The following is a 13,223-nucleotide window of genomic DNA, read 5'->3' on the forward strand; positions in this document are numbered from 1 at the left end:
TTTTACACCAGCACCACCATCTCCATTATATATGAGGTGGATTGCAGGCTGAAGGCTATGAAAAGTTTAGTCTCTATCTTTGTATGAGAATAAAGTACACAAAGTCTTTGCAGCAGGTTTCAGACGGTGAGAATACACAATTTGAACCACCTGTAACACAATACTGGTTTACAATAATAGCACGCCAGCTAAAGTACAGCATTAATAATTAAAATATGGCCCTCCAGCATTTTATTGAAACCCAGACATCAAATGTAACTTTACTGCCAAAATAATGCCATGCTTGAAGCAGTAAACATATCTTCGCCAAATGATAGCACTGGAGAAGAATGGAGATTTCTGCCACACTAGTTTTCAGAATGTTCTAGTGTGAGGGTATATATATATTGCCATATGTTTTTTTATGTTTTATACCTATATGCAAGTTTTATTCAATTCCAAATAAGAAAAAAAACTTAATCTATCGCCTTAACATCAGATATTCCAAGGCTTTAGAAGGCTGAGAGAGATGTTCTAGAAATTCAGAGAAGATACGGAACCAGACACAAGGCCGCGTGTACTTAGCCGATTTTCCAGAAGCGCTGGAACAAGATATCAAGATGTTCAACCATGTACATAATTTTCACTGTCTCAGGCCGAAAATCCGGACTGCCCATATATGGTTATGAGCCCATCACCCCCTGGTTGGGGATGGGACAAAGGGTATAAGATCTCATGTAATCTGTAATAAAGCACGTCGGCACAGCCGAGAGCCATGTCCCGTGTGAGGAATGATACCAGATCCCTGTGTGGTGTCTCTTCTTACCGCCGGCAACGGGGCAAGTGGGGTGGGCCCGATTGGTGCTGTACTTAGAATATATTTTATTACCCTGATACTAGATAAGCAAAATCCATAGCCGAATGAGAAGCACATTTTTGGAAATGCTAGTTCTGTATAAGTAGACTTACCAGACAATTCCTCCCCAAAGCAAAGAAAAAACAATATAGAAAACCAGTGATCCCCAAATGACAAAGTGGTTTATCCACGTCCAGTATTGTGTATCCAGTGCAAGCTGAAAGCAACAAAACACACATTATTCGAATGGTATGCAAACCAAATTTAATGCATTTAAGGCAATAGTTGTAATGATAGAACTCTTAATTAAGTCACAATATATGATGGGGTACACCAAAAAACCCAGAAATCTTCTTCTGGTGGGCAGGATGTTGGTAGTACCGGCTTCTGTTGCTAGGTGAATGTCTGTGAACCCTTCTGAGTGGGTACACCAGCCAATGTTGTTGGGGAAGGGTGCGATCGGCTCCAGTGATTTATGTTTCAACAAGTTGTTCAGTTTTTCCCCTATAAAGCTTGATGTATGGCGGGTACCATACTACAGTCTATAGAACAACATTTTACACATCCTAAACCCATGATATCCAATATTGACTCTTTGCTTCATAGAACATTTTGACGTTTTCTAAACATTTTAAGGGATTGTCTGCTTTTGACGTCCCCATTTGTTAACGTCCTGTTGTGGTGTGCTCAGCCTCATTTGAGAGGACCTGCAATCACAGCCAGGTATGTCAAGACTGGAAAACTTCCTTTAAAGAACAGATCAAAGTGCTATAGCCCCAAACATTTATCACTCCTTCATAGAGCACTCTCATATTCTTTTTACCACCCTGACCTTCTGAAGCTATAACACATGTGGAAATTCAAAGTTACCAAGACACTAAAATATAACCCACAGTCATGTCAAGATGAATAGTTTTGAAAAAGCTGTCTCACTGCCAACAGGCCCAACTGTACTATATTTCATTTGACTGACCTTTAGTTAATTAACCAATCTCGCACATTACCTTAAGTGTCACTGTAAACACGAGGACAGTAAAGACCAGTGTTCCAAAGGTCCAGTTTCCCAGCATCTAGTGAATATGACACAAAAGAAAGACGTTACTAAAGGAGTTTAGGCTCTGTATCTGATAAAAGCTGCTGCATGCAAACCTCACTCATCATTGCAGACCACACAAGTAATCATTACACTATTATAGATTTCAGGATTCAGAGTCTGTTTACTGAAATTTGATTTGTCTGGTAATAGAAAAAAATTGTTACACAACTTGGCTTTAATATCAAGAGAGATCAGCAACTTACAGTATTAAAGGATTGCTAAATATAAAATCCAAAGTGCTGTTATTGTGAAATGGAAACCAAAAACATCCCTGGAGGTCCCTTCCAACTCTACCATTCTATCTCAGCTTTATAAGTGGTGGGCAAAACACCTGGGAGGTGACCACCAAATGCTAAACATAGCATGTGAAAATTGTCTGTCCTCAGCTGGAACGCTCAGTTCCACGTGCCTTAGGAAGCAATGCTATAACAAGAAATATTCCATGGGTTTCATGCATTGGGTTTCAATGTATGAGCAGCAACACACAAGCCTGAGAAAACCATGAAGGAAACATCCAAAGCATTGGACATAGTAACATACATAGTTACATAGTATGTAAGGCCGAATGAAGACAATGTCCATCTAGTTCAGCCTGTTAACCTCCTTGCTGATCCAGAGGAAGGCAAAAACCCCAAGAGGCAGGAGCCAATTAGCCCATTTGGGGGAAAATTCCTTCCCGACTCCCTAATGGCAATCAGACTATTCCCTGGATCAACCCCTAATAGTTCCTACCTGTCTGTATACCCGGATTAACAATTAACCTAAGATTTATATCCTGTAATATCCTTCCTCTCCAGAAAGACATCAAGTCCCCTTTTAAACTCCTCTATGGATTTTGCCATCACCACATCCTCAGGCAGAGAGTTTCACAGTCTAACTGCTCTTACAGTAAAGAACCCCTTTCTATGTTGGTGGTGAAACCTGCTTTCCTCTAGACGTAGCGGATGCCCTCTTGTTACCTTTGCAGTCCTGGGTATAAACAGATCATGGGAGAGATTCTTGTATTGTCCCCTCATGTATTTATACATAGTTATTTGATCACCCCTTAGCCGTCTTTTTTCCAGGGTAAATAATCCCAGTTTTGTTAGCCTTTCTGGGTATTCTAGTCCTCCCATTCCGTTTATTAGTTTAGTTGTCCTTCTTTGAACCCCCTCCAGCACTGTAACATCTTTCCTGAGCTCTGGTGACCAGAACTGTACACAGTATTCCATGTGGGGCCTGACAAGTGCCTTATATAGTGGAAGGATAATGTTCTCGTCCCTCCCTATACCTCTTTTAATGCACCCCAAGACTTTATTAGCTTTTGCAGCAGCTGTCTGGCATTGGTTACTCCAGTTTAATTTACAATCCACTAGTACCCCCAGGTCTTTTTCCATATCACTTTTCCCTAGCAGTACCCCATTTAGTGTAGATTGTTGACATCCGTTTCTCCTGCCCATGTGCATAACCATTTTCCTATCTTCTATCTATGTAAGGTGACCTCAAAATTAAATATCGGACACCACCTAGAAAATTACTGTGTAGGCATGTTGCTTCAAGCAAGAAGTGGATGGAGTATAAAGTCTACACACAATGCGCTGCTCTGTGTCAAAATTAAATGTTTAAAAAATGTTCCCCTATCACCTCACTCTGAGATAGAATGGATCATAGAATGGAAGTTGGAAGGGAGCTCCGGGGTCATCTGGTCCAACCCCCTGCTCAGTACAGAATTCAATAGAGAGCAAAGCTTCCTTGTATTACAGGATGTACTTTGATGCTGCCATGTAATACTACATTTTCCCTGCCTTACTGGCCACGGCTACCCTAGACAAAATCAGCTGTATTCCAGAGTGTTGGGAGTGGGAGCCACCATGATCAGATGATCACTGCGGTGGCTCCCTTTAAAATTATCTATAGATGGATGCACATAAAATCCCAAGACAAATATAAGAAGGCCCATTTAGACGCAAGTATTATTGCTCAAAATTCACTCAAAAGACATCTTTTGAGTGATAATCGTTGTGTCTAAACGCGCAGCCATCGTGCACTTTTTGTGCATTCTTCGCTCATAGTAAGCTAAAAAATAGAGATAAGCCTTATCAGCACCGTGTGGTGAGTTATCAGCGGGATACTGGTGATAGTATTGTTTCAGCTGCTATCCCGCTACGAGAATACAGCAGAAGTATGCAGAAGACAGCACTCCAGCTGTCTTCTGCATACCCCGCTTGGAGTGCTCAGCTGTATACCAGCTGAGCACTCTGAGAACACAGCAGCTGTATACAGAAGACAGCACTACAGCTGTCTTCTGCATCCCCCTTTGAGCGCTCAGCTGGATACTAGCTGAGCGCTCCGAGAACACAGAAGCTGTATACACAAGACAGCACTCCTGCATACAGCGGAAGCCTTCATTTACACACTAATAAGCTCTTAAGTAGCTTTTGAGCGAATTTTGAGCGATAATTGTTTATAGGGAGAAATATTGTAAATATAATCATTCATCCCTATACTGCTATTCCTGGTTGGCTGCACATCTTCCTGTTTACATGGGAAGACCTGCAGCTGACTATCAAGCATTACTATGCTTGCTAAAAAGACTTCATCAGCTGAAAAACAAACAAAGTTTTACCAAGTTGGATTATGAAGAATTTAAATGGTATCTCTTTACACTGCAGACATATGGGCCCTGTTCAGTGGATGGAGGTCTTTTGACCTCTATTCAGCCAGGATCCATCTGGGATAGTTTTTCCCAGGCTGAAACAGTGCAGCAGACTGCGGTATTCCATCTATAGGTGTTCTGTAATTATATTCTTTAACTGATACCATAAGAGACTGAGTGACGATGTTATAAGCAGATGTCTAACAGTAGCTGCTGTCACACATAGGCTATAACAGTATCCATTTTTTTTTTTTTTTTTTAACAGGATGCCATTATGGCCTACAAGTGATGGACACCACTGTTCGGCATCCATCATAGCCTTTGCTAAACATACGCCGGGAGCTTTTCTGAGTGTTTAACTTTAACTGAAGCCATTTAGCACAGTGACAAATGAGCCTAAACCAGGCAGAATAAGGCTTTCCAGAGAAGCACCTAAAAATGTAGTGGTAGAAAAGCACAGCATATCAAAATGCCAGGTTCTTACCATGTACGTGTTGGTTGTCAAGATCTGATGAAAGCAACAGTGGCAAAAGCAAAAGAAACAGAAACATAAAAATGCACAGCACAACAAAAACGAGAAAATAAACCAGAACATGTAAAAACTGGAGGTCTACATATCAATGCAAAACAGGATCCATAAGAAAACTGGCCAGTGGCTGGGACATAACCACGTAGTCTATGTGTGAGGGATTCTGGGTCCCTCTATATTGTCCTGCTTCACCTAATGTAACTGCTTTTTTGTATGGTGCTTTTTTAACGCTATGTTCTGGATTATCTCTAGTAGTTTTATCTCTAGATAAGGGATATTAGAATGGGGATATTTTTGCCAGGGTTATTTTTTTGTGCAGTTTTGCCTCTTGGTAATCACAGTTATTTATTCTCTATTAGTGCAATAGTCTTGGTAACAACTTCTATTCTGTTTTCATGGGTTTGGGTCTTTCATGATAAGTTTGCATTGTATTTTGGTGGTGGTACATAAATTGGTTATTTTTTAATCAAAATGTTTTAGATTACTAGCTTTCCAATCTTTGGGCCACGGGATTTGTAAGGTTATTTATGCTTTTCGCATTTACCTCTTGGTCTTTACATACTTGTAGTTCAGTGTTTCCCAACCAGTGACTTTGAAGATACATATGACTCTTAAAGGGGTTGTACCAGAATCGCACGTTAACCCCTATTCAAGGAATTGGGAATAACTTGCTGATCGGTGGGGCCTCACCGCAGAGAGACCCATCAATCCTGCAAATGAGAGTCCCATTTACCCCGTCCTCTACACTGCAGGTTTACTGCACCCCCCCCCCCCCCCCAGTGAGAGGAGACTGGTCACGTAAGCATGCTGGCACTCCATTAACTTTTAATATGACTTGCTGGAGTTACCCAAGCAGCAAGTGCTTAGGTATTTCCATCAGCCCCATTGAAATGAATGCTCAACCAGCAGTCCCATTCATTCTGATGTCACTGCAGGCAATAGAAGCAACCCCACAGTAACAGCAGAGTGGCACATGGGTCCCCCGTTCTCAGGATCGGGTCAAGACCCCTGGTCAGCAAGTTTTCCCCTATCCTGTAGACAGTAAAGAACTTTTGATCCTGTTCCGACCTCTTTAAGATACATATTAAATAGCTGCCTGTTGAATGCTCATTCAGCTGATGGCTGTCTTGCCTGACACCCACCATAAATATACATATTTGGCCAAGTGTGTAAGTGTTGTGAAAGAGAAGAAGCTCCTGCCAGATGCCTCTTTCAGCAGCTTATCTCCTTGAGAAAAAAGGCATCAGGAGTGTTGAAATTCAACTATCCAATCCTTATCCCCCTGATACCTGGCTATAGGGAAGAGTCTGAGGCCCTAAATCACATTAGATGGTCAGCTGATCCCACTGAAAAATCGTGAATTTCAGCCGATATGCATCTAACATGTATGGCCAACTTAAGACTCCTTGCATGTGGCTCCTCGTCTACAGATACACTAGTTGTACCAGGGATGTCATACTGCTACTGCATTGGCAGTCAACAATTTTAGAATTGGCTCTTGACTTAGGAAACGTTGGGGGCATCTGCTATAGTAGGAACTATTACTGTAGGTTAACAGTAAAATCATTTGGCTTCATTTCATGACCTTCAAAATACTATTTTTCCCCTTTTTGCTTTGACACATAAACCCAGTAAACTGAAAATGGTTTGGAAATAACAAATAAGGCAAACATGTAATGTCCAAAATTACTTATTATCATATTACTAGTTATGATAATAAACAGTAACCTGTGAAACAAGAAGCAGCGACTACATTGCCTCATTATGTTGATACTTTCATTAGTTTAAAGGGGTGGTCTCGCGAAAGCAAGTGGGTCTATACACTTCTGTATGGCCATATTAATGCACTTTGTAATATACATCGTGCATTAAATATGAGCCATACAGAAGTTATTCACTTACCTGCTCCGTTGCTAGCGTCCCCGTTGCCATGGTTCCGTCTAACTTCGGTGTCTTCTTGCTTTTTTAGACGCGCTTGCGCAGATGCATCTTCTCCCTTCGGCTGGTCTTGGAAGCATCGGCGTTTTGGCTCCGCCCCCTTTTCGCGTCATCGCGTAGCTCCGCCCCCCGTCATGTGCCGATTCCAGCCAATCAGGAGGCTGGAACCGGCACACGTCATGGGGCGGAGCTACGCGATGATGCGTACAAGGGGGCGGAGCCAAAATGCCGAGCGGAGCCGAAGGGAGAAGAAGGGAGAAGACGGATCTGCGCAAGCGCGTCTAAAAAGGCAAGAAGACACCGAAATTAGACGGAACCATGGCGACGGGGACGCTAGCAACGGAGCAGGTAAGTGAATAACTTCTGTATGGCTCATATTTAATGCACGATGTATATTACAAAGTGCATTAATATGGCCATACAGAAGTGTATAGACCCACTTGCTTTCGCGAGACCACCCCTTTAAACACAAAGTTATAAAGTAAAAGAAGAAGAAAACTAAAAGTTACTTTCCAATTAAAAATAAAATAAATGCTGAAGACACAATGTAGCGTGCATGTGACACAAAACACGAAGGTCGGAGGTCATATAGTACAGGATATGGATGGAAATATTCCCATATGTTTTCCCACTGTGTCTTGCTTCATAATTGATGCAATATGAATCTACCACCTTAATTTCCCCAGCCCTTACCTGCCCATTGCTAGTCACAGTGGCATTGTCAAACATGAAATAAGCGCCAAAGAAAAATATAACTGCATCAAATAATCCCAGGAAGGTCCAATAAATAAACAGACGCCACCGCAGTAATGCATTCTTTGCAATGTCCCTGTGTAGGATAAAAAGAATAAACGTGTTAATTGCCGGTCATAGCGGTTTTCCTGCTTGACACATACTGTATTCTCACTGATTTATACTGATTTCATTAGGAGATGTAATCACCGTGAAGGCATACAGTATACTGTACACGGACCGGAACACCAATGCAACATAACAACATGATTTCACTCACACCGCACCTTACATATATCATAAAGCGCTTAACCTCCTTGAGAATCCGGTACGTTTGTTTTTCCCACTCTGCCTTTTTTAAGCCAAATCTTACTTATTTTCTTCACTGATAGGCCGGTTTCACATGATGATATTGTAACATATCTGTAACATGAACCCATAATATGGCTGTGTGACAGATAACATTACAACTGTGTCATTTCATCACTATCTGATCTGTATTTGCCTTGGCATTGGCATTCAGGGGTTTTATTTTCTACTGGGAAAATACTGATGTGTAGCTTCCCAGAAGAAAATTATATCGATGAATGCAAATATGAAACCATCAAAACTACAGCATGCTGCTTTTTTAACCCATTAAGGACCAAGCACTGTAAATTTACGGCACTTGGTCCTGGGCTTTAATCCCAGCTGATAGTAAAAATACAGCAAGGGGATTAAAGCTCCTGCTTCTGTAATCAAACAGAAACAGGTCAGTTAGTCAGCTGTTAGTCACAGCTGAGAACCCATGGGAGAAGGCAAGAGGGGTTTTTAACCTTTTCTGACTTCACCTTTCTTTAGCACACATTGCTTAATGAGTGCTATGTGCTAAAAAGTGAAAGTGGAAGTATAACTTCCACTACACCAGCCGGCAGTCACGTGACCACCAGGATTCCCGGTTGCAGCAGAGCTGCAGGGTTGTAGAAGACCCCGATCAGAACTGCTAGTGACTATTGTCACTACAGGGGTTGCTTTCCTCTGTAACTGGGGCTCCTATGGATGGTCCAGCTACAGTGGAAAAGTGGCAAAAAAAAACAAAAAACCAAAACATGTGAATGTCCCCAAGAGGTCTTACATGACTTTAGGGGAAATAAATGGTGAAAAACATAATTACATACACAAATAAAACTAAATTACAGAATAAAATAAACATATATACATAAAGAAAATAACCCAAAGCCGACGCCAACCAAAACAGTCACCGCATGCGCCCTGTAAACCAAAACCATACATATTTATTAATCAAAACGTCCAAAATAAAATGAGGAACCTATTCCCATACTTTATTTTAGAGTAAATACACTAATTTAAAAAAAAAAAAAAAAAACAAACTATAAATGTTAAAAAAATCTTTTATTTTGCTTTTTACCCCAATAAAACTTAAAAAACAGGAAAAAAGTCAGTAGAAAAAAAAGATATAAAAAATATATCACTATATAGCACGGGGAAAAAAACGCATCAAAAATTATTTTGGTAGCTGAAGGAAAAAAAAAAATGAAAAATAGGGCAGTAAAACCACCACATGGGTAAAATCCCTAAAAAGTGTCTGGTCCTTCAGGTACAAAACAGCCTGGTCCTTAAGGGGTTAAAACACAGCCATGTAAATAAATACATAGATTTACATTAGCTCCCTATTATGGTCCATAAAAGACGGATCAAATACAGAGCAAAACTACATTTGTCTGAAAGTGAACTTATACGTCTACAGGCCTTTACCTTACTACTGTTTACAGGACCTTTGTAAGCCCCATTTTCAGGTACATTTCCATTAACATTTAGTTTATATAAAACTTTTCAGGAGGATATAGAAATAAAGCAATACCACTATTGGTTATTGTTGTTTGTCACAAAGAGTACTAGGTTGAGGAGGTTGGGGAAGGAGCTTGCAGCATCCGTGGGAAATCTTGTATGTAATGAAAATAAGCTCTACTAGCATTACTGGCTAGCGGATGAGAGGGTCATCAGTGGAAAAGGGGGGCGCGAAACACTTGCTGTGTGTCTGGCCCAACTGGCCCATGACTCCCTACCCCCTGACCAAGGAAAAATTTGTGTACCCCTAATTAACAGTTTGATAGCGTGCTGTACCCTGCCGGTGGGTTAGCTGTTTGTAGGCAGAGTTTCCCCAGGACGACTGTGAGCTCTATGCAATAATGGTTTCCTTGGGCCACGTATAACATTGCTGTAGGCAAAAGAGTGGGTATGTGTTCAAGGACTCCTTTCCAGTTTACAATTATCTATTGTCACTTTAAAGGGGTTCTCCGGGACTAAGATATTGATAACCTATTCTCAGAATAGCTCATCAATATCAGATCGTTGGGGTCCACTGCTCAGAACCCTCATCAATCAGCTGACTGAAGAGGCCACGTCAGGCATGTGACGTCACATTCATTAGTCATGTGGCCTAAGAGCTGCTCTATCCAAGTATATGAGACTGAGCAGCTATACCCAGCACAGCTGCTATGAAATATATGGTCTGGTGTTTGGTAAGCAAAGAAGTGGTCTCAGCGCCCACTCAAGCGCTGTGGCCACTGGCAGGGGTACCGTGTGGCATACCCCCACAGAGCTTATTTTGATGACCTGTCCTGAGGTCATCAGTAGCTTAATTCCGGAAACCCTTTTAAAAAGGTTTAAATAAAGAATTTTGCTTTATATTGTTATTTATAAGTAGGTTTGTAATATATGTATCTATGATTACAAACATAAAATAACTAATAGATAGATATGAGATAGATAGATATGAGATAGATAGATATGAGATAGATAGATATGAGATAGATAGATATGAGATAGATAGATATGAGATAGATAGATGTGAGATAGATAGATGTGAGATAGATAGATGTGAGATAGATAGATGTGAGATAGATAGATGTGAAATAGATAGATGTGAAATAGATAGATGTGAAATAGATAGATGTGAAATAGATAGATGTGAAATAGATAGATGTGAAATAGATAGATGTGAAATAGATAGATAGATGTGAAATAGATAGATAGATGTGAAATAGATAGATAGATGTGAAATAGATAGATAGATATAATAGTAATAGGAGGCTGATATATGCGGTATAAAGATGTATGCACCTTGTATTAGGGTCCTTTTACAAGGGACAACCTGTCGCTGAGTCAAAGGAGGTGGAGAGGCTGGAGATCGTTCTGGCCCACCACCTCCATTCACAGCAAACAGGCAGTCTTTCATAAATGGCGTTCATGAACGACAATTGTTCAGATTCTCACTGAATGAGGGAATCTGAACAATTTATCGGCCGCTGTAAAAGGGCCCTTACACTGAACAGAAGCTGTATAGTAATTAGGCCCTAGCAGCATCTGGGATTTTTACGGATATGATAGAGGGGGTAAGTATAAGAGTCACATTCAGGTATGGACATCACACTTTGACACTCCGTCCGTATATACTATACCTGTATAAAGTTGGGTCTCTTTTCAGCACCTCCATACTGACATGTTGCTCAATTAGACTATACAAGAGGATAGGTAGTGAAGTGAAGCTGATATTGTACAGTGTCAGATATGCAGTGTCATATAAAGGCTGGAAGACAACAAAAGGGCAGAATGATAAAGACTTGGTTGGAAATCGATGATAAAAATAGTTAATGTGCCAAATATCTACAGGAAGTAACCTGTTGTATCACTGACCTGTTGTGAAAATCCACAGAAGAACTGGTATAAAAACTGAGGGAAAATAAAACAGACATTCTGAAAGACAAGCAGAGAGGGTTATGGCGTGAGCAATGTGCTGCAAGCTGTGCTACATACTTCAGGGCTTATTCACATGAGCGGGTCCGATTTTGGTTAGTGAAAAATGCACCAGTTTTAATCCATGTGCATGTCCATTTTTTGCACAAAAAAAAAAAGAAGGTGGCCCAATTTTTTTCTAGAATTGCGAAGTAATGATCAGTGAAAAACTCATTTTTTCTTTTGCACATCCATTGAATTGAATGGGTAATTGGCATCCGAGAAGTTGAAGCAGAGTAGAAGATCTTGCAACCTTTTTACGTTCCATATAAAAATGGCATGTCTGTACAGACTCGTTGACAGCTATGGGTCAGTATGCAGTCTGCTACAAATACGAACAGCGCACGGATGTGATATTTGCTCATGTGAATAAGCCCTTGTAATCTGTGATGGATTGTTCTCACCTTATAAAAAAAGTATTGAACAAGCTCTGCTATTCTAACGTAATAAAAATGACCATGGACGAGCAGCATCTTTTTTAAATGCTTGAATTTAGGGATTGCATAGTCACTGTTTCTGGCTGCCTGTCGTCCTTCCTTCCCAATGATGCCTGAAACACAAAAAGGTCATACATATAGGCAGGAAATCTGGCATTTTTACACCTGAAGGAGTATTAATGCCAATAAAGTAATTATCCCGGTGGATTATGACATTTATGTAAAGTAGTCTTAAAGGGACAGTTCATTTGAATTGGCAATATACATTAGATGGAGACTGACTGAACCACCAATTTTGGAGGGATTGGCTAAACATCTAATGTGCATAGAAGTGTTCCAACTTCCCCCAGTAGCAGATATCAGCACAAATAATGACCAGGCTGTTGGATTTCAGCAAGTCTAGTTCTTTTGTTCCCAGTGGAGATAATCTGCAGCTAAGAGTGTCTGGTAGTGAGTCATGTCCCTTTTCACAAGCCGATTCTCATTTGAACGAGCGAATGATGTTACTGCTTATTCGTTCGCAGTTGTTCATGTTGGTGCAGAACGTTTAGACAGGTAGACCATCATTGATAAACGCTCACTTCTCGCTCAGTTCTCACATTCTTATGTGAAACACTGAGTGGGGAGTGTTTAAACGTAACAAGGAGTGAGCGAGCAGGCGATGATTTTTATGCTAATGATTTTTCTTACTAGAACCCCCCACCCACCCCCATGCCAAGTCTGGTTATGAGAATAACTTCCTGGAGCAACCACCCTTCTCCAGTGATCTAGTGACTATAATATGAAATATTGTTATGCTCAAGGAAGGTGTCAGACCCCTCTTGAACTTTTTAGTGAGTTCACTATAACCACGTCCTCAGGCAGAGAGTTCCATAGTCTCACTGCTCTTACAGTAAAGAACCCCCTTCTATGTTGGTATACAGTCTCCTTTTAATGTGCTTTAGAGCAATGGATAATGGAAGTAAGATATCTATAGCCATACCAATTCCAACATGTGCTTCAAGGATCATGCTGACATCATTTGCACCATCTCCTACTGCAAGTGTAATTGGATGTTCTCTTGAGGTCTTTATTAATTTAACAATCTGCAACAAAGAAACCAACTTCATAAAACGGATATGTACACATGCTATTCACAAAGCTCATGGCTGTACAAGATAAAGACTACAAGGTGAGACAGCTTAGTGGTACACTTGTTACAGAGTTTAGTGTCTTTGGAGAATGCA

The 13,223-nt window shown here is 40.6% G+C and overlaps 1 protein-coding gene across 3 annotated transcripts in view; it reads right to left on the reverse strand.

Annotated features, from left to right (window-relative positions):
* Positions 1-13,223, reverse strand: part of ATP11A (ATPase phospholipid transporting 11A) — a 157,946-nt gene that overhangs the window by 13,899 nt on the left and 130,824 nt on the right. For all 3 annotated transcript variants that reach the window (XM_066579697.1, XM_066579712.1, XM_066579706.1), the window contains exons 21-27: positions 12,980-13,082; positions 11,965-12,110; positions 11,462-11,521; positions 11,227-11,354; positions 7,727-7,862; positions 1,840-1,905; positions 949-1,052 (exon numbers count right to left, since the gene is read on the reverse strand). In XM_066579697.1, the coding sequence (XP_066435794.1) occupies positions 949-1,052; positions 1,840-1,905; positions 7,727-7,862; positions 11,227-11,354; positions 11,462-11,521; positions 11,965-12,110; positions 12,980-13,082 (743 nt within the window). The remainder of the gene's footprint in view (positions 1-948; positions 1,053-1,839; positions 1,906-7,726; positions 7,863-11,226; positions 11,355-11,461; positions 11,522-11,964; positions 12,111-12,979; positions 13,083-13,223) is intronic.

Source organism: Eleutherodactylus coqui, chromosome 1, assembly GCF_035609145.1.
Source record: "Eleutherodactylus coqui strain aEleCoq1 chromosome 1, aEleCoq1.hap1, whole genome shotgun sequence".
NCBI classification, from domain to species: Eukaryota; Metazoa; Chordata; class Amphibia; order Anura; family Eleutherodactylidae; genus Eleutherodactylus; species Eleutherodactylus coqui.